At 40.5% G+C, this 19662-nt stretch overlaps 1 protein-coding gene across 1 annotated transcript in view; it reads left to right on the forward strand.

Moving 5' to 3' along the window:
• carmil2 (capping protein regulator and myosin 1 linker 2) overlaps nucleotides 1-19662 on the forward strand; it is a 197408-nt gene that overhangs the window by 132670 nt on the left and 45076 nt on the right. Inside the window, exons 25-29 of the mRNA XM_072547440.1 lie at nucleotides 779-907; nucleotides 10114-10227; nucleotides 15976-16151; nucleotides 17547-17634; nucleotides 19135-19272. Coding sequence (XP_072403541.1) covers nucleotides 779-907; nucleotides 10114-10227; nucleotides 15976-16151; nucleotides 17547-17634; nucleotides 19135-19272 — 645 coding nt within the window. The remainder of the gene's footprint in view (nucleotides 1-778; nucleotides 908-10113; nucleotides 10228-15975; nucleotides 16152-17546; nucleotides 17635-19134; nucleotides 19273-19662) is intronic.

Here is a 19662-nt window from a genome sequence, read left to right on the forward strand (position 1 = left end):
AGGTTAGGATAGCTGGTCGGCATGGACAAGTTGGAGTGAAGGATCTGTTTCTGTGTTGTACATTTCTATGACTCTAATGGCTTGCTTTAGTTGTCGAAAGGTAAATTTGCTACTTCTCTTGCCTCAAGAATCTTTCTTCAGCCCCATGCTCTTGTTCTTCTACATGATGCCCCTTGGGGACATCATGCATAAACATAAAGCCACTTTCCATGTTTATGCTGAGAGTACTCAGGGGTAATTCTTCCCCACTCAATCGATCCCCTTATTTTTCTGCTCTCTTTTTATATGACAAATAATAGTAACCCGGATGAAGGAAAACATTGAGTTAATTTACACTGCAGTAAAGCTTGTGTTAATGAAGCTAAAAATCTTAAAGTTAAGTTTTACAGGTATGATATTGCCAGAGCTGAGATCAAACCACTAAAGTGAAGTTAAAGCTGAATTGATGTTTTTGTATTTCTCAACGTTATGCCTGATGTAAGGTACTAACAACTCATTCATGATTAGATACTGAATATAAGATTTAGTTTAAATACAGAAGGTGATGAAGAGGAAAGAAGAAATGTACTCTACAGAGCTACACAGTCGTCAGCTTAAAACTAGCCTGTTACAGTTTACTTAGCAAAATTGAATGGGAATTTTTGACATACCAATTTTGACATAATATCTGTTAACCGAAAAATAGGACCAAACATTACAACAAAAAATACATACCCTATGTAGGACATGTATACTGTAAGGAGATCAACTGAATACACAGTAATGTGTTTGTATACAGATGGTGGACAGCATGTGTGATCTGGTGGAAGAAAATTTGAACATCATTAACAAGGACTCCATGAAAGAAAAGCAAGAGGATGTAGTGTTTGCTGAAGAAATCATAAAAGATGCTAAGACATTAACCACAGTGAGTCCTTGAAAAGGCTGCTACCATTTTATGTGCTAAATATTTTTAAATGTATCATCTTCCTTCAGGATGCTACCGGAATGGTGTATCACTGTTGTTATATAATGATACAGACACATTGCCTATCCCTACTCAGGGGTTACATGTTTCTGTCATGGATCTTCATCTGACTGAACAGGTTTATTTGTGACCAATATGATCTTGAACACATTGGACCAGATCTCCTTTGAAGGAAATGTTATGATTCCAGTTGATGCTAATACTGAACAAAGTCAAAACGTGTGGGCTGGAAAAGCACAGCTGGTCAAGCAGCATCCAAAGAGCAGGAGAGTCGACATTTTGAGCATGAGCTCTTCATCATAAATTGGGGGGGGGGGGATGCCACAGGGGGCTGAGAGATAAATAGGAGGGGGTGGGGTTGGGGGGAAGGTAGCTGGGAATGTGATAGGTGGGGGGGGGGGATAATGGTGATACATCAGAGTGGATGGTGGAGCGGATTGGTGGGAAGGAAGATGGACAGGTAAGACAGTTCAAGAGGGTGGTGCCTAGTTGAAGGGTTGGATCTGGATTGAGGTGGGGAGAAGGGGAAATGAGGAAATCCACATTGATCCTGTGTGGTTGGAGGGTTCCCAGGTGGAAGATGAGGCATTCTTCCTTCAGGCGTCAAGTGGCTAGAGTTTGGCAGTGGAGGAGACCCAGGACTTGCATGTCGTTGGCGTCAGATCCCAGTCAAATCCCAGAATGACTTGATGCTTGAATGACAGGAAATTTTACTTTTTATTTACCTCTGAGGTCACAGTCACTGAACATATTCACAAGAAATTGCTAATAAACATTTAACAAAAGTACATTAAATTTATTTACAGATTAGTTGAAATTTACAAGAATTATTTCAAAAATGGCTGACTGAAGATATCAGAAAGAAGGATATCTTCAATCAGGTAACCAAACAGCAGTCAACTGCCATCCCCATATCCAAACTAAAGCATCAAGTTCACTGGCACATGGAACAGGAATGGGCCATTCAGCCCATCAAGCTTGCTCCATCATTCAATATGCTCATGGCTGACCAAATACTTCAATGCCTTTTATCTACAATATCTCTACATCTCAGTACACCATTAATAATCCAAAATCCAGCAAACTTCACTCAAAGTATGAGCCTCCATAGCCCTCACGGTAGAGAATTCCAAAGATCTACAACCACTTGAGCAAAAACATTTTTCCTGTTCTCAGTCCTCAATGTGTTTTTAAATTGTATCCCTGGTTCTTACTCCTTAACTTGATCCAGCCTGTCCATCCCTTTAAGTATTTTGGAGGTTTCAATGAAATCATGTTTCATTCTTCAAGACTTCAGTTTGCCCAATCTCTCTTCATAGAATTGTCCTGCCATCCCTGGAACAAATCTGGTGAACCATTATTGCACTCGTTCTATGGGAATAATATTGTTTCTGAAATAAGAGAACAATAAGAAAACTGCACACACATCCTTTGCTTAAACCCTCATATAGAACTTAGAACAGTACAGCACGAGAACAGGCACTTTGGCCCATGATGTGCCAAAAATGATGCAAAACTAAACTAACTCTGCCTGTCCTTAGTCCATATCCCTTCATTCCTTGCATATTCATGTGCTTACCTAAAAGTCCCTTAAATGCCTCTATTGTGTCTGCCTCCACATCATTCTTGGCAGTACATTCCACACTCCTACCACTTTCTGCTTTTAAACAAAGTCCTTGCTCCTCACATCTCCTTTGAACTTACCCCTTCTCACTTTAGACATTTCAATTTTGGGAAGAAGATTTTGACTGTCAAACCTATCCATGCATCTCATAATTTTATAGACCTCTATCAAGTCTCCCCTCAGCGTCTGCCACTCTGGAGAAAACAACCCGAGTCTTCTAGCCTCACCTTCTACCTCATACCCTCTAATCCAGGCAGCATCCTGATAAACTTGTTCTGTACCCTCTCCAAAACCTCCACATCCTTCCTGTAATGTGGTGACCAGAATTGAATACAATACTCTAAGTGCAGCCTAACCAAAATCTTATAAAGCTGCAACATGACATCCTGACTCTTGTACTCAATACTCTGACTAATAAAGGCAAGCCTACCATATGCCTTCTTTACCACCCTATCTACTTGTGTGGCCACTTTCAGGGAGCTATGGACTTGAACCCCAAAATCCCTCTGTACATCAATGCTGTTCAGCATCCGACTAGAAACTGTATACTTTTCCTTAACTTTTGATCTTTTAAATTATAGCATCTCACATTTAGATTAGATTAGATTTACAGTGTGGAAACAGGTCCTTTGGCCCAACAAGTCCACACCGACCCACCCATTCCCCTACATTTACCCCTTTACCTAACAATACGGGCAAGTTAGCGCGGCCAATTCACCTGACCTGGACATCTTTGGACTGTGGGAGGAAACCGGAGCACTCGGAGGAAACCCACGCAGACACGGGGAGAATGTGCAAACTCCACACAGTCAGTCGCCTGAGTCGGGAATTGAACCCGGGTCTCTGGTGCTGTGAGGCAGCAGTGCTAACCACTGTCTACCGTGCCGCCCAGGATTAAACTGCATCTGCCATTTCTCCACCCATATCTGCAACTAATCTATATCCCACTGTACACTTTGACAACTTTCTACACTATCCACAACTCTGCTGATCTTTGTGTCATCTGTAAACTTACTAACCCACTCATCTGAGACACATGTATATAAACAGCAGAGGTCCCAGTATGGATCCCCATGGAACACCACTAGTCATGGACCTCCAGCCAGAAAAATACCCTTCCACCACTACCCTCTGCCTTCTGTGGACAAACTAATTCTGAATTCAAGTGGCCAAGTCACCATGGATCCCAAACATTTTAATCTTCTGGGTGACCCTACAATGATAAAGACTAAGCTTTCATTAGCCATCCTAATAGCTTGAAACTTCTGCACATTAGCCTTCAGGAACTTATTGACTTGTATACCCAGGTCCCTTTGCGCATTCATACTCTCCAACCTCTTAACATTTAAGAAATACTATGTACACGTGCTCCTCCCACCAAAGTGGGTAGCCTTACATTTTTTCACATTATACGCTATCTGTCATGTTCTTGCCCATTCACTAAGCCTGTTCAAATGCTCCTGAAGCTACTTTACATCTTCCTCACAAACACACATTTCTGTTCAGCTTTGTATATTTGCAAATTTGGAAAAGTTACATTGGGTCTCCACAGCTGGGGACCAGGTACTGATTCTTGCAGTATCCCACTTGTCACAGTCTGCTAATACAAGAATGATCCATTTATTTCTACTCTCCTTTTATTGTCTGTTAGGCAATACTTAATCCATGACTGTGCATTACTCCTATCCCATGTACTTTAATGTTGCTAATCTGGACTACACCTCCTCCCACCCTGCCTTCTGTAAAAACGCAATCCCTTACTCTCAATTCCTCCGCCTCTACTGCATCTGCCAAACCTACATCCCAGGTTCTATCATGAAACGAGTTGCTTTCAGCACCACCAACCCATTTTCACTTACTCACTACCCTCATTATCAGCTTAATACCACCTTTTCCTACCCAATATCTGTTCTGAAGAAGGGCAACTGGCCTTGAAATGTTAATTCTGCTTTCTATCCACTGCTGCCAGACCTGCTGAGTTTCTCCAGTGATTTCTGTTTTAGTTTCTTAGTCCTCCTTTGCTGTATTCTTTACAACTTCCCAATCCTCATTTATTATCCTTTCTTATCAGTTTATAAGCTTTTTGTTTTAATCCCATACAATCCTTAACTTTCTTTGTCAGCCACAGTTGACTGACCTTTTGTGAGTTTTTAACTCCATTTTGATAGGTTTCTTTTCAGCAAATATCTACTTTCATTTTGTCCTCTTTTCCTGAGATCATTAAATGAGATGCTGACTCAGCTCACTTACTGCTTATCATAATTTTCTCAATCTTGTGCCTCCATAGCGTTGTAGGCTATTTTTCTCTTTAATACTTTCTTTCTGGCTTTCTTCTAAACAGCCTCCAGGGTTTTTCCCCCAGCTCTTACTATTTGGTTTGCAAATAACAACATTTCTGTTGTTAAAGTCATCCTTTCTCTGAAATGATGTGCTTCTGTCTGAATGAAGGTTCATCTGGCTGAATGAACCAGCCCTTCTATATATCTCTCTCTATGGTAAAACACATCAATAAACACTTCTCTTCCCAGCTGACTTGCTGTTCACTTATTTAAAGTCACATAACATTTTGGAAATTTTTAATTTCCTTGTTCAAAACTACTTTCTGACTTTGTTAAGGACTGTCTTTCTTTTTAAATAGAACTAAAAACAAAAATCTATGTTTCCTCTACTGTAGAACTCAGATGACCAAATAATACTGAAGGTCTGTTTCCATGCTGTACATCTCTATGACTATAACTAATAATAATAATATATTATGAACCCTCATCATAGTACAGATGAACATCGATTATCTGAAGGATATGGAGAGTATTTTGTTCAGATAATCGAATGCCAAATGAAATAGTTTAGCCAAGCATCGGGACTTTGCAATCTTGCCAGATAATCCAGTATTCGGATAATCGAATGTCGAATAATCGAGGTTCCTCTGTAGTAAGTTCTGGAGTTCAGCATGTGCTTCCTTTTTCCTTCATTGCTGCTACTGTCCTCAATCATTAAGGTTTTATCACTCAAAGCACGGTGCAGCTTGTTACCATTTGAAACAAGCTTCTTCTAATCATTAATGCTTTTGTACTTCATGGAAAGCTTCATAATGTCTTTGAAGCATTTTCTTTGTCCTATTTGAAACATTGGCTATTTTGAAAATTTAGTAAACAGGATATGGTGGGGAAGATGGTTTTCAGTTGGCTTCAGGAAGAATGCTGTCATTTGTCTGACTCTCCTCTCATTGAATCTGAAAGCTGCAGCAGAGACACTGCTGTTAGAATTTCTCTTTTGCTGTCACGGGTTGCCCATACACAGTCCAGGCCCCATTACAATACTAGAGCATAGTGATGACAAATCTCAGTATGCTGGGGGTCTTGTTGACTTGCAGAGGCCTTTGTTGTCATATACTTGCTGCTATAGCTTATAGAAGGCCAAGTTGGTGCAACTAATCTGGTGTTGGTTGTCCACATCAAATGTGATCTTTGAGAAATGAAGCTGCCAATGTGTCAGAAGTGCTCAGCATATTCCAGAGTCTCCGGAGATGCATGGAAATATTTGGGTTGATGTGAGTTGTGTTTTGGCAGCATTCAAGGACGGGCTCAGTTTCTTGTCGGCAGAATTTAAAAGATCGAGAGAATAGAATCCCTACAGTGTGGAAAAGGTCATTAGGCCCAACAAGACCCACCCAGACCCATTCCATACCCAATCGCTCTACATTTCTCCTGACTAATGCATCTAGCCTACACATCTCTGAACACTATGGGAAATTTAGCATGGCCAATTCACCTAAACTGCACACCTTTGGACTGTGGAAGCAAACCAGAGCACCTAGACGAAACCCACGCAGAAATGGGCAGAATGTGCAAACTCCACACAGACGGTCGCCTAAGGCTGGAATCGAACCTGGGTCCCTGGCGCTGAGCCGTCGTGTTTCCCAGGTTGACAAACTTGGATCAGAGTAGTCAATGACATTGTTGAACTGCAGATCATATTTCTCTGTGGTGATCAGTTTAGTTTATGGCAAGGTGGTGAGTTTTTTTTTCATTTAAGGAAGTATTTAGTTCTGATAACAGAGTCCAATTGATCTTTGAGATGTATAGTCACAGTCAGGTAGATTGTAAATACTTTGAGGACTATCATAGGAACAGGAGCAAGCCATTCAGCCTCTTGAGCCTGTTTGACCATTCAATGAGGTCATAGCTAATCTGTAGCATAACTCCATATACCTGCCTTTGGCTATATCCCTTAATACCTTTGCTTAACAAAACATTATCTATCCCAGATTTAAAATTAAGAACTGAGCCTGCATCCACTGCCGTTTATGGAAAAAGGATTCCAATGGAAAAGGATTCCAAACATCTACCACCCCTTTTCTGCAAAAGTTCTTCCTAATATCTCTCCTGAATGGTCTGGCTCTAATTCTCAGATTGTGACCCCTAGTTCTAGAATCCCAAACCATAAAAATAATTTATCTTTATCTACCCTGCCACTGTAGTCTTACTCCCTCCAATGCTAATATATCCTTAAGGTCTGATACGCCAAGTGGGATCTAACCAGGATTTTGTATACCTACAACATGACCTCTGCATCCTTATACTCTTCTAGATATAATTGTAAGGATTGTGTTAACTTCCTTCATTATTTTCTGTTTATGAGATTTTTGAGATCTACGCATCTTAACCCCAAGTCTCTTTGGACATCCATTGTATTCAACTTCAGCCCATCTATAAATTACCCTGATCGATCATATTTTGGTTCAAAATAGCTAACCTCACACTTGATAATGTCAAACTTCATCTGCCACATCCACAGACATTCCCCTATCCACTCCGTTAGTCACCTCTTCAAACATTTCAGTGACATTTGTCAGGCATGACCTACCTGTCCTGAATCCATGCTGGCTGTCCCTGATTAACTGAAAATATTCAAACTGTTCAATGACTGAAAATATTCAAACTGTTCATACTCAAGGTAGCAGCAATATCTTAAAACTCTGTAGTACACTCAGTCCAGGCTTTTCTTGCACATTTGTAGCTTCATTTCAATTAACTTAGTTCCCAAGAAGAATATATATTTAATGAGTATATATTTTATTTGAGAGTGTGGTGCTGGAAAAGCACAGCTGGTCAGGCAGCATCCGAGAAGTAGGAGTATCAACGTTTCGGGCATAAGCCCTCCATCAGGAATGAGACTTGTGGGCTGGGGCTGAGAGAAAAATGGGAGGGGGATGCGGTTGGGGGGAAGGAGCTGAGAAAGCAAAAGGTGGACGAAGGTGAGGGAGAAGGTGATAGTTCAGAGGGGAGAGGGGGCAGTGATGGATGGGTCCGGAGGGTGTTGCCAAGTTGGAGGCTTGGGACTGAAATAGTGTTGAGGGAAGGGAAATGAGGAAGCTGTTGAAATCCACATTTATCCCATGTGGTTGCAGGGTCAAAAGGCAGAATCTGAGGCGTTCCTCCTCTAGGCATCGGGTGGTAACGGTTTGTCAGTGAATGAGACCCAGGACCTGATTGTCCTTGACGGAGTGGGAGGGGGAGTTGAAGGGAAGAAGGCGTCCTGTCTCCCCAATTTAGAGGAGACCACATCGGGTGCAATGGATGCAGTAGATGACATAGGTAAAGGTAAAGGTGAATTTCTGATGGATGTGGAAGGATCCCTTGGGGCCTTGGATGGAGGTGAGGGGAGTGTTGTGGGTGCAAGTTTTGCACTTCCTGTGGTGGCAGGGAAAGGTGTCAGGAGTGGGGTGTGGGCTGGTGGGTGGTGTGGACCTGACGAGGGAAACGTGGAGGGAATGGGCTTTTCGGAATGCTGATAGGGGTGGGGAGGGAAATATATCTATGGCAGTGGGTCCGTTTGGAGGTGGCGGAGGATGATGCGTTGAATGCGGAGGTTAATGGGGTGGAATGTAAGGACCAGGGGTGTTCTGTCCTTGTTGCGTTGGGAGGGTTGGGGTTCAATTTGAGGTCTGGGTGGAAGGTTTTGGTAAAGTTGATTCCAGGTCAATTTGAGGTTGGAGTGGAAGCTGCTTTGTGGATCATTTCAGAGAACATCTTTGGGACACCTGCACCCACCAACCCCACTGCCTCGTGGCCGAACACTTCAATTCCCCCTCCCACTCTGTCACGAACATACAGGTCCTAGGCCTCCTCTACCGCCAAATCGTCACCATCCAATGCCTGGAGAAGGAATACCCCATATTCCGCCTGCAACCACATGGGATAAATGTGGATTTCAACAGCTTCCTCATTTCCCCTCCCCTGAGACTAACACAGTCCCAAAGCTCCAACTTGGCAACACCCTCCTATCACCTTCTCCTTCACCTTCATCCACCTATCACTTTCCCAGCTACCTCCCCCCAACCCATTTATCTCTCAGCGCCGACCCACAAGCCTCATTCCTGATGAAGGGTTTATACCCAAAACATTGTTTCTCCTGCCTGACCTGCTGTGCATTTCCAGCACCACACTCTTGACTCTGACCTCCAGCATCTGCAGTCCTTGCTTTATATTTTATGCTTGATACTTATTTTGTCATTATATGGTAAAGTTTATCTTGGATCATGATTTAATTATTAGTATGAATAAATCTAAAACATGAATCTGAACTTCTCCAAGTTTGGCCACTTTGGATTACTGCACAATTCAGTTAATTCAGATTGATTGTGCAGTTACAGGTTCAGTATGTAATCAAGAATTACTTTTAGGGGAAAAAGTAACAACATTAATCTGTCAGCATTAGCTTAAAATAGGCAGCATTTTGATTATGGAATTGTCCATCTTCTGAAAATTGGCAGGTATATAATGTGGCCATACCATCCCTGACCAAGACTATAGCTTCATATATTCTCAGTTCTTGTGCATTCATAAATTTGGAAAAATTATGCCTCATCTTCTATTTGTTTTAAAAGTGAAATATTTGTCCAGTTATAAGATATTTAAAAGAAGAATGCATTAGTCATTTTACTGAGAAAGGAGACAGACAATCCAATCCTATTATATGTTTATAGCATGTCTCCCTGTTTTTTGAGACTTATTTAAGTGAGGCAAGGGGGAAGTAGGGCAGTGTAGATGAGCAAGGGTGCATTTAGAGATCTCTTGTGTGCAGAGGTGATATGCAGTCCTGAAAGGCTGAATGGTTGGTTTCATCTTGTAACATTCTGCAATCCCAATGATCACAAATTTTCCAACAGTAGTTTGTTAGGAATACAGCTTTATGGGCACTCAGCCACAGCAGGCTGAGAAAGTGGAATACTTTGCTGGGCTGAATGACCTGAGATGACCTTCATATTTTCTTGTATTCCAATTAATTAACAAGGTCAAAGAAAATCTGGCCCCTGCTTATGTCATTGCCCAACAGGTATATTCCTGTAACTTGATCTTAGGCACGCCTATTCATTATTGTCAACTTTCCCAAGAAGTAAAGAATTGAGGGGTTGTGTTATGAAACCTTAAAAGCTCATTTTAACATTTTTAAAATTATTGATAATGTTTTTACTTACTCCTGGGAGTTTCTAGCTGTTCTTCTCTTTCTATCTTTACAGGTGTTACCAACCTTGTACCAAGTGGGTAACACTCCACCTTTACTAAGAACGGTACAACACAAGCTGGAGTCAGTTGCTGAAGAAGTCTCCCAGGCTGTAAATGAAGAAATCCAGGTATGAATCAGCTATCTGGCCGATTTGAATTTTTAAAAACTCTGCAAACCATTTTCTCCCCACAGAATTTGTGCAGATTGTTATCTTCCAAAAGACATAACTCTTTTGCTTTTAAAGTTAAAAATCACACAACACCAGGTTATACTCCGACAGGTTTAATTGGAAGCACTAGCTTTCCAGTTAAACCTGTTGGACTACAACCTAGTGTTGTGTGATTTTTAACTTTGTACACCCCAGTCCAACACTGGCACCTCCAAATCTTTTGTGTTTCACCAGTGTTACAATCCTGCACTATGTGGGGAAAGGAGAAGTTGTCTTCTTCTACAACTGTTTCAATTATACTAAAGAAAATGTGAATGAGTTGACCTCCATTTGACATTTTGCAGCTGAACTGTCTCATTTTATCACTTTTGATGTTTCTGTGGGTTCTCATCGAGTTGATCTGCTGTAGAGATTTTATTTGAGCCTTCTCCTCAGGACATTGAGGCTGATTTGTTAACGTGGTACCAACCATTTTTTCTTCTTTAACCAGACAGAGTTTAGAATGTTTGAAATTTTGATGTGATTGAACTACATAGATCCTCCACTGAAGCAATTAGCATTTCCAGTAAGAGCACTGATCTGCTCATGTTTGCACAGAGCAATTGTGGATATATAAATTGAAAACTGTTTTTCAGTAGTGAAAATTCATCGAATTGCCTGGAAAACTGAGCTATTTGATTCAAAACTGCAAATGAGGAACTGAACAGGACTTGGAACTACATTTCCTGAAGCAGACGTGTTGTTGTATATTTTGTTCCACAAATCCGGATGACACAAGTTTCAGAACAACGGTAGATGCTTTATTATCGGACAGCCGGCGAGAGATTCTCAACATCTGTCTCAACTCCTGTCGAGTAGGAGTTTTGCTAAGAGTCTTCAATATAAACTGGAAATTCATTTAAACAAAATCCAGTGCTATAATGTAGAATGTGCACAGTTTCCAACTCTGGACTCCATTATAATTACCTGATTCTAGTCTTTCAATTTAAATCCCCAATTTGTTTTTTTTTCAAGCAATTATGATCAGTCGTTGCTCTTTTATACTGTCCTAGGCCTTGAAATGACTGCGACAGCATTAATAAAAGTCTTGTCAAGATGCTTCATATGCACAAAGAATGACTAACCCAAAGACACAGATTTTTACAACAATATCTTAACTTTTATTAACATGATTTTTTTTGCAAGATAATGTTGAACTGACACTTCAGTTCTCAGTGAGGAAGGGAAATTGACACAGAATAAAGCTACAAAAGGCATTCCATACTGATAAAGAAGATGCAGCAGTCTTAAAATTATGTGGAGGTAAATGAGTCCGAAAAAAATATTCAATTCAACCAGTATCATTTTCTGAAAACAATATGTTGGTTTGGTATATCCAGATCTACCTTTATACTCTGTTTTGCAATTTTTTAATTGAACTGTATGAAGTTCACTGTAATTCCTCCACTTGGTGAACAAATATTAAAGTCTGGGTTGATTTTCCTCAGTGTTAGGTTTAAATTTTTTTTGTGAAGAAATGAGCAGATAACCTTCACAAATCACCATCACTTTCCGTCCAGACACGAGGACCCTGTTGAGTACTGACACATGTAACTTGTCGCCCAGTATCGAGAATTGTAACAGCCTCCCCTGCGTGGCTGGGAGTGACCAAAGCAACGACCTCATCCACCCGAAGGTCAGATTGCTCAGCACTGATGGTAACTTTGGGGGTACTGAGGGGAATAGGGCGATGGGCCATTGGGAGGGCCTCCCGAAACAGCTCTCGGGATGTTGTCTGCGATTTCTTTAATTTTAGGGGACTGATGACCCCCAGCCACCTTCCCAAATGCATGCAGACATTGGATCACATGAATCCTAGCCCACAAAGTGTCTCCGCGCACACCCTCTATATTTCATCTAACCCCCCACCTTACTCTTGCAACGGGGCAATTCTGTGTCCTTCCTGAAATGGCAGACCGCACGTGGCCACCCTTCTCAGTGAGACAAGACTTACTTGTCCCTGGGAATCAATTCACCATTCAAGTGAAAGCTTTCACCACACATACCATCACAATCAATCAAAAATTCAAATTGGATATCCTTTAATTTGTATATAACAATTTACCAAAATGACCAATCTCTCAGAGGGGCCTACAACCCCTATAACCATATTCCTGAGCAGTTATTTTCTCACAGATTATCCCCCTTCCCAACTACATAGAGGTACTGTCCCATTTTACCTTATGACTCCTTGCTCTGCTATAAACAATTTCCACCGGCCACATCAACACTGCAGGTGAGAAATTGAATGAGCCTGCCCTCTTTCCTTATTATATATTAATTTCCATCAGCTATATCTGCAAGAGGCAGCTCCCTAAACCGAATCCGTCAGGTAGTAATGAACACTTCGCTGACCAGAGTCCACAGTTCCAACCTTTTTCTTACAGGAACGATACAGAGTAGCCAATGTCACCCTGCAGCAATTCAGAGCAATCTGACAAAACATTCCTACCTTACAAGCTGGGTCCAGGTGGTTCATTCGACCTCTTCAAGGTACTAGTTCCATTAGGCTAGGGACAGACTGCCTGGCTGAACACATGGAGCACTCTGGGGTAAAATGCCCCAGGGTGCCCTTATGGCTCTGTTCTGTTCAATTCAGACTTTCAAGTCACTTACTCAGTCCAGTGAGATGTTCCCTATGTTGAGATCTGAGTCATGGCACCAAATATTGATGTACATTTTGTTCCACAAATCTGGACAACACAAGTTTCAGTACAACAGCAGATGCTTTGTTATTGGACAGCCAGTGAGAGATTCTCAATGTCCCCAAAAGTAGTGTGCGTCTACTTGTGGTGACACTGCTCCACGAATCTCTGCTCTACACACAAAGGCAGTACATTTTATAGGAATAATACAAAAGGTCTATGAGTCACATGGTTGATTGTCATTACATTGTTTAAGATGGGCAGTTATAATTTTACAAGGCCTGGTGAATGTCAATGTCCCGTGATAATGAGTGAATGGATTACAGGGACTGATTAACGTATTCGTCATGATCATGTGTTGATGGGAAGAGATTAAAACAGAAGGGTTTTGCCTGTTCTCAATAAGCAATTCACATACCTATACTAATATGGAGGGGAAGCAAGATAATGGGAGCAGGAGGCAGTTCAACAGGGTTGTGTCTAAGGGTATCAGTGTTGCCTGAAGCTGCAGAGGAATCCACATGTGTGGCTCCAATAGATTCCTTCTCTAAGATTCAGTCAGCCTCCTCCCTACTGAGATGTTCTGTCTATACTGTAAGAGGACAGACATGCAATTGATACTGCAGTGAGTCTCTTTGGTAGTGGAATGTTTAACCCTTGAGTCCCCGGTATGCCTTGAAAGAGAAGTAAAACATGGAAATGATCCCTTTGTGGCTTTCTAACTTCCTCAGAGGTGAACCTCCCAGTTGTACTAAATTCCCAGAGAAGGACTGTGACTGGGATGCTGTGGTTTAGTTATATTGTACTGGGTTTACTATGCTTACAACTTTTCTTTCTTGAGCTTCTGGAGTGTGAATATGTGCTGGATAAATGTAAACTTTACGTAACAAGCATATTAAATGCAAATGGTATCCATTTGATTTGATCGACTGCCTTGTGAACAGTACAGGGAGGTCATAGTAAACAAGGACATAGAGATCACAGGGCGCTTGGACAGAGCAAGGCATGCAAGATTACATTGGCACAGGAGGTGCACAAAAGGAAGGTTTGAAATTAGAGAGGTCCGTTTCATCTCATGGAAGAAGCTGTTCTTGAACCTGTTGGTGCGTGTGTTCAAGCTTCTGTATCTTCTGCCTGATGGGAGAGGTTGGAAGAGATTATTACCGAAGTGGGAGACATCTGTGACTATATTGGCAGCCTTTCCGCAGCAACAAGAAGTGTAAATGAAATTCACGGATGGAAAATTGGCTTCCATGATGGTCTGGCTTGTGCACACCACTTTCTGTAGTTTCTTACACTCCTGGGCAGAGCACTTGCCATACCAAGCTGTTATGCACCCAGATAGAATGCTTTCTATGTTGCATCTATAAAAGTTGATGAGGGTCCTTAAAGACATGCCAAATTCCCTAAGTCTCCTGAGGAAGAAGAGGCGTTGTCATATCTTCTTGACTGTGGTATCGACATGGGAGGTCCAGGACAGGTGGTTGGTTATCGTCACTCCTAGGAACTTGATATTTTCGACCCTCTCCACCTCAGCTCCGTTGATGTAGGTCGGGCCATGTCCTCCTCCTTTCTTCCTGATCTAGGATCATATTCAGATTCAAATATATAAATTAAGTTTTAATCTGAATCAGGTGCTAAGTGAGGCTTAAGTGAATTGGTTGTTAGCTTTTAATCAGTTAACTCTGGGCTGTTGAGTCACTTTTTATTGGAGGGGAAATTATAATGGTCCCAGAATGTTTATTGTGTCTGCTGCTCCTGGGATGAGTCAAGATTCACTGAAAACTAACTGCTGTCCTCAGACTTCACGCCCTCAAATACTCGTTGGTATGAGATCTCTTGATGAAGCAGCATAGGTGTCCACTTGAAGCTTGCTAAATTACCTGGAATCCTGTGGATAGAATGCCATGCCTAGTTTGCTGGTGTTCTGTGGTTATAAAGTGTTGAATGCAGAGAAGAGTAACATATTTCAAGAGTACAGTTTGAGGGAAAACTGCCACAGATTGGAATGAATTACCTTGGTAGTTCAATCCAGGCTACCTGATTGCAGGAGAGTCATGTCTTTAAATGTATTTCCTTTATCTATCTGAAGCATTACTAAAAAGCGGCTCTGCTTCTGTCAGAGCAGCAACGCTTGACTGAGCCATGATAAGTGAAGATAGAAGAGAACTGGTTTTCATTGTGGCATAGTAAGTCTTCAATGACTAACAACTTCCGAGTCTCTGAAGTGCTGCTATATTGAGCAGGGGTTGCAGAGCCTGAATGGGACTGAGAAGGACATTAGTTATAATAGAAGAATCCCCCCAGAAGTACTCAGACTCTTGGCAAAGGGTTGCAGCTGGACATTTGTGTTTTACTTATAACATACTGGGTGTAATGTTTTCTCATTTCTCATTTCTTGCATGACTTATCTTCCAAGTTTTATAAATGTGAATAGATGCTGCACAAGGGTAGATTTGTGATTGTCAAGGTATATGATAAAAATGGCTGCAGTGTTGTGTGTTTATTTATAGAGGTAAGAACTGATCGTAAGTTAATGGTGAATTGTACACAGAGAAACCTTGATTATCCAGCATTCGATTGTCCGAATATCAGAAATTATCCAGCAAGATGGCAAGGTCCCAAAGCTTGGCTAAGCTATGTTAACTGACATTTGATTATTCAGAATTCGATTAACTCAATGAAATACTCCCCGCCCATGTCCTTCGGATTAATAAGGTTTCTCTGTATATGTTACACAGATTCTAACTTCATCTGTCTCTTTCAGCCAAGATGTTTTTTGACTTAGCATTGTTCCTATGCTACTCAGTGTTTCCTAGGTTACACAAGTATTGGGTATCTTTTCTGGTAGTGTTAACAATAGTTTTATACTACTCTGGACATGACACCTGCAAAAAGCAACCATAAAAGTGTGTCACAGCACAAGTACATTTTACTAAGAGTCCAATCATTCTTAAAATTATTTTTATGTTGTTACAAAATTTTCAAAATATTAATGATTTCTTTTTCATTCTCTTCTTAGACACTCATTCAGTCCCTCATGAAATCCACCAGCATGCTCTGTCCTAATGTTGTGCAGAAAGCCAATATTCAGGAGCAGCTGGCTAACAAAGTATCCAGTAAAAACTTCATCCCCAAGGACTTTACAAGGAGCGTAATTGTTGAACAGGCTGGATTGGAGATTGTGAACAAACTCAGGTCTGGATAGTCTTACATGCCAGAGTTTCACTAATTCTTCACTAAGTCCATTTAACAAAGAAGTAACGTCAAGAAGAAGTTTTTGTTCAAAGTGTTTATTGACAGAGATTTGATTTTATTTTTCAACGTCACCTTTTTAAGTTGAACAGAGATTCACCATCTTTTTAGCAGTGCATAACTTATAATGGTTATCAAGAGAAAAAAGTATAGAATGGGACAATGGACTTCACTCATTCATAACTATTTAATGAAAATTGATTCCCCTTAAATTTCATTTCCCTTTTAATAACCAAAATTTCCTGAGCCCATCTCTGTTAGAATGTTTTTGTTTCTGTTAAAATAAAACAAATTAATTTTAAAAGTCAAAGTATTAAGTATTAATATAATTCATTTTTGAAACAAGAGAGCTTCTGAGAGCTTGGATATATTACTATGAAAACTATGAATTAAAATGGCTTATTTTAGCAACTTGGAACTTGTTAATGAATAATTTTCCTCTCTCTTGGCTTTGGATTACAAGTAAGATGAACTGTGAAAATCTCAGTCCCATGTGTAGTAGATATTGGTAACACAAAGCTGCTTTTAAAAAACCAGAGAGAGGAAAGGAATTGGAATTAGAAACGTCAAATCCTGTGTGGATATTCAGAGACTCATAAAGTTGTGGTTCAAAGTGCATACTTAGCAGTAATGTGCAGAATACTGACCTCAGCTAGCCACTGTGAAATTTATCCACTGCTGCAGCCGTGACTGTTCACTGGAAGCAGAGTGGCAAATTATGTTAGAACATGTAATATTTGACTACTGTTCTTTGTCAAGTATGGTGCTATATTTTTTATTTATACCATGGATTTGCTCATAATGAAAGTGGGATAGAAATGTCCAGCTAATAAAATGTCACTTGTTTGTTGGCCTACTTGTGAAGTGCAAACATGCCAATGCCCTCGACCCCGGATGAGTGAAGAGAACTTCTGTTTATGTCCACAAACCATCAGGAAAATGTTAAAACATTTGCAATATATCTTGTTGGTGTTGAAGACTCTTTAAATTATCACTTTGGAACTAACTATAAGATCTCTACTGCACATTTGATCTGTTTCCGGTCATTTTTTAAGGTATTTTTTTCCAAATTGGGCATTTACAGAAGTTACAGGATTGTCAGGGTAGTAATGATCCCATGATAACAATGCTCAGTATACTCTTTCCTGCCCATGGAGCTGCAAGTATATTAGTGTTGTTTAGAATCATTACTAACTAGCACACAGTGCAAAGTTAAACTGGTTTTGTACAAAAGAATTGATGTTTCCTGTAGAATTGTTACTAGGGTGATTCCACTGGTAGAGAAAATTCTTGATTAGCTCTAGTAAATAATGAATAGTATTTGTTTTCTGTTGACAGTGAAGTGAAGCTCAGTGTCACTGCTGCTCTAATTGACCACTTTGTGGACCACATTCTGAAGGACCTAACCATTGCTAAACAGAAGCTTGTGAGTGTTGCTATACATTCCATTGTGTTTTGTGTTTTTATTTATAGTGATGGAATTAAATTTAATAGAAACTTAACTATACAATTTGAGTAAAAGTATAAGTAGTGTGTCAGTCCAAGGATCCACAATTTCTCTTGCTCCCAGTCTTGCACCCAGTCACTTCCAAACAAACAACTAATCATATGATTTTTGCAGTATAGGAACCATTTAGATCTTGCCCATTCCCTTCACAGGGGCCACTGGTGTAGGACACACCCTCATGATCCCTATTTCATGCCCCACTCCCTGACCCTCCTCCACCTAATTCAACCCACTGCAATCTTCCCATGTGTACGCCTCCATTTCCACTCCCTCTGTTGGAGGCTCTTTGTCTGCACACATTACCCCACAACAGCTACCACCCATTTGTCCAACCTTCCCAGAGGAACTAGGAACCAATTTCCTGATCCCCATTCCTCTATTCCTCCACCTACAGCAGCTTCCCCCCCATTTTACATTCTTGGTGATTTTTCCTGCCGCTGATGTCAGTGTGCAATCTCTGCACAGCTTAGAGGGAACACTGTTCCCATTCCTCGTCCTCTCACTGCTCCCTTAGTTTGTTGAAGGAGTTGAGCTGCTCTCTTCTTCCATTACTCTGCTATGAGGCTGTCAGCCTGGTTCCAGTTTCACCCTTACTCAGGCTGTCATAGAACCACACTCCCCTACCTACCATGAAGGTCCTCCCTTTACCATGGATATTTCTATGCTTTATAACCTTTTCTACTAAGGACTTTATCCACACTGGTCATTTTAGGAAAAACAAGTCTATGTATAAGTTACAAAAATAGCTTTGAAGAAATTTAATCCTGTTGCTATGTTTGTATATAATAGTCAATTGAAAAGGGCAGGCCAGTTAGTCCACCCATTAAGTTATTCTAAGTGCCAACTATTTTTTTTATCTGTGTATTCAAGTACTTATCTCAAAAAGTAAAAGCAAAACATTCAGAATGATGTTATTCTTCCATTAATTCATGGCCATGCTAACATAGCCCATGTTCCAACATTTATTGCCCACCTCTAATTGCCCTTGAGGAGAAGTGGTAGTTACCTTCTTGACAACTGAGTGATTTGATCAGTCACTTCAGTAAGATGTTAAGAATCCTCCATATTGCCATGGCTCTGAAGACGTATGTACATGGATAAGAGTGCATGGAAAAATCCAGGGCTACGGTTGACCTAACCCATTTGGTAGAAAACTACTGTGTTAGTTGTCTGTTGTATATACAATATACTTGCCCATTCCACTGTAGTCAATCAGGCAAAGCTAAGATAGGCAGTTGATCTATGATGTATTTATAGTGATGGAGCCGGAACAGTTTCTCGGAATGTCTAACCCAAATATCTCATCAGAAGTCTTTTCACTCTTCAAGTGCTTAAGTTCTTTGACTCCATAATTTAAATAACTAAGTATTTTTACTTGCCATTTCAATGATACACTCAATTAAGTGTTTCTCCATTTAGGCATCTTATGCGTCAAAACCACTAAATGAAACACCATCATCAGACAAAGCAGGTTCAGAAACCTCGAAAGACGAAATCACAGTTAATGGAAACATGGATTTATTGAGTTCACCCAACAATGACTTGGCACCAATTGAGGTATTATTCACAGCAGGTGTTCCAGTATGAAATTGACTTAAACTCAGAATTGCCTTCCTTCTCATGCCTTAATGTTGTTAAGATTTGGGTTGAAAAAGCTGCTTTTTCATGGCTCATCAAAAACTGTAGAATCCTGATTGAGGTTGTTTTCTTTAGTCAAATATTATTTACAGCATAAATTAATAAAGCTTTAGGCTCCGAAGAACACAGAAGAATTTGGTACAAATATTCAAACCAGGCTTCAAATTGATGCCTAGTTGTCCTCAGCTTTTTGTTTAGCTTCTATCCAATTTCCCTATTGAATATTCTAATTGTACACCTATTATGCATTAGTTGAGTGATGATCACTTAAGAAAGTAGAACCTGTTCAAAACCAGGTTTGAGCACCAC

This window comes from Chiloscyllium punctatum, chromosome 26, assembly GCF_047496795.1.
Source record: "Chiloscyllium punctatum isolate Juve2018m chromosome 26, sChiPun1.3, whole genome shotgun sequence".
Classification (NCBI taxonomy): Eukaryota; Metazoa; Chordata; class Chondrichthyes; order Orectolobiformes; family Hemiscylliidae; genus Chiloscyllium; species Chiloscyllium punctatum.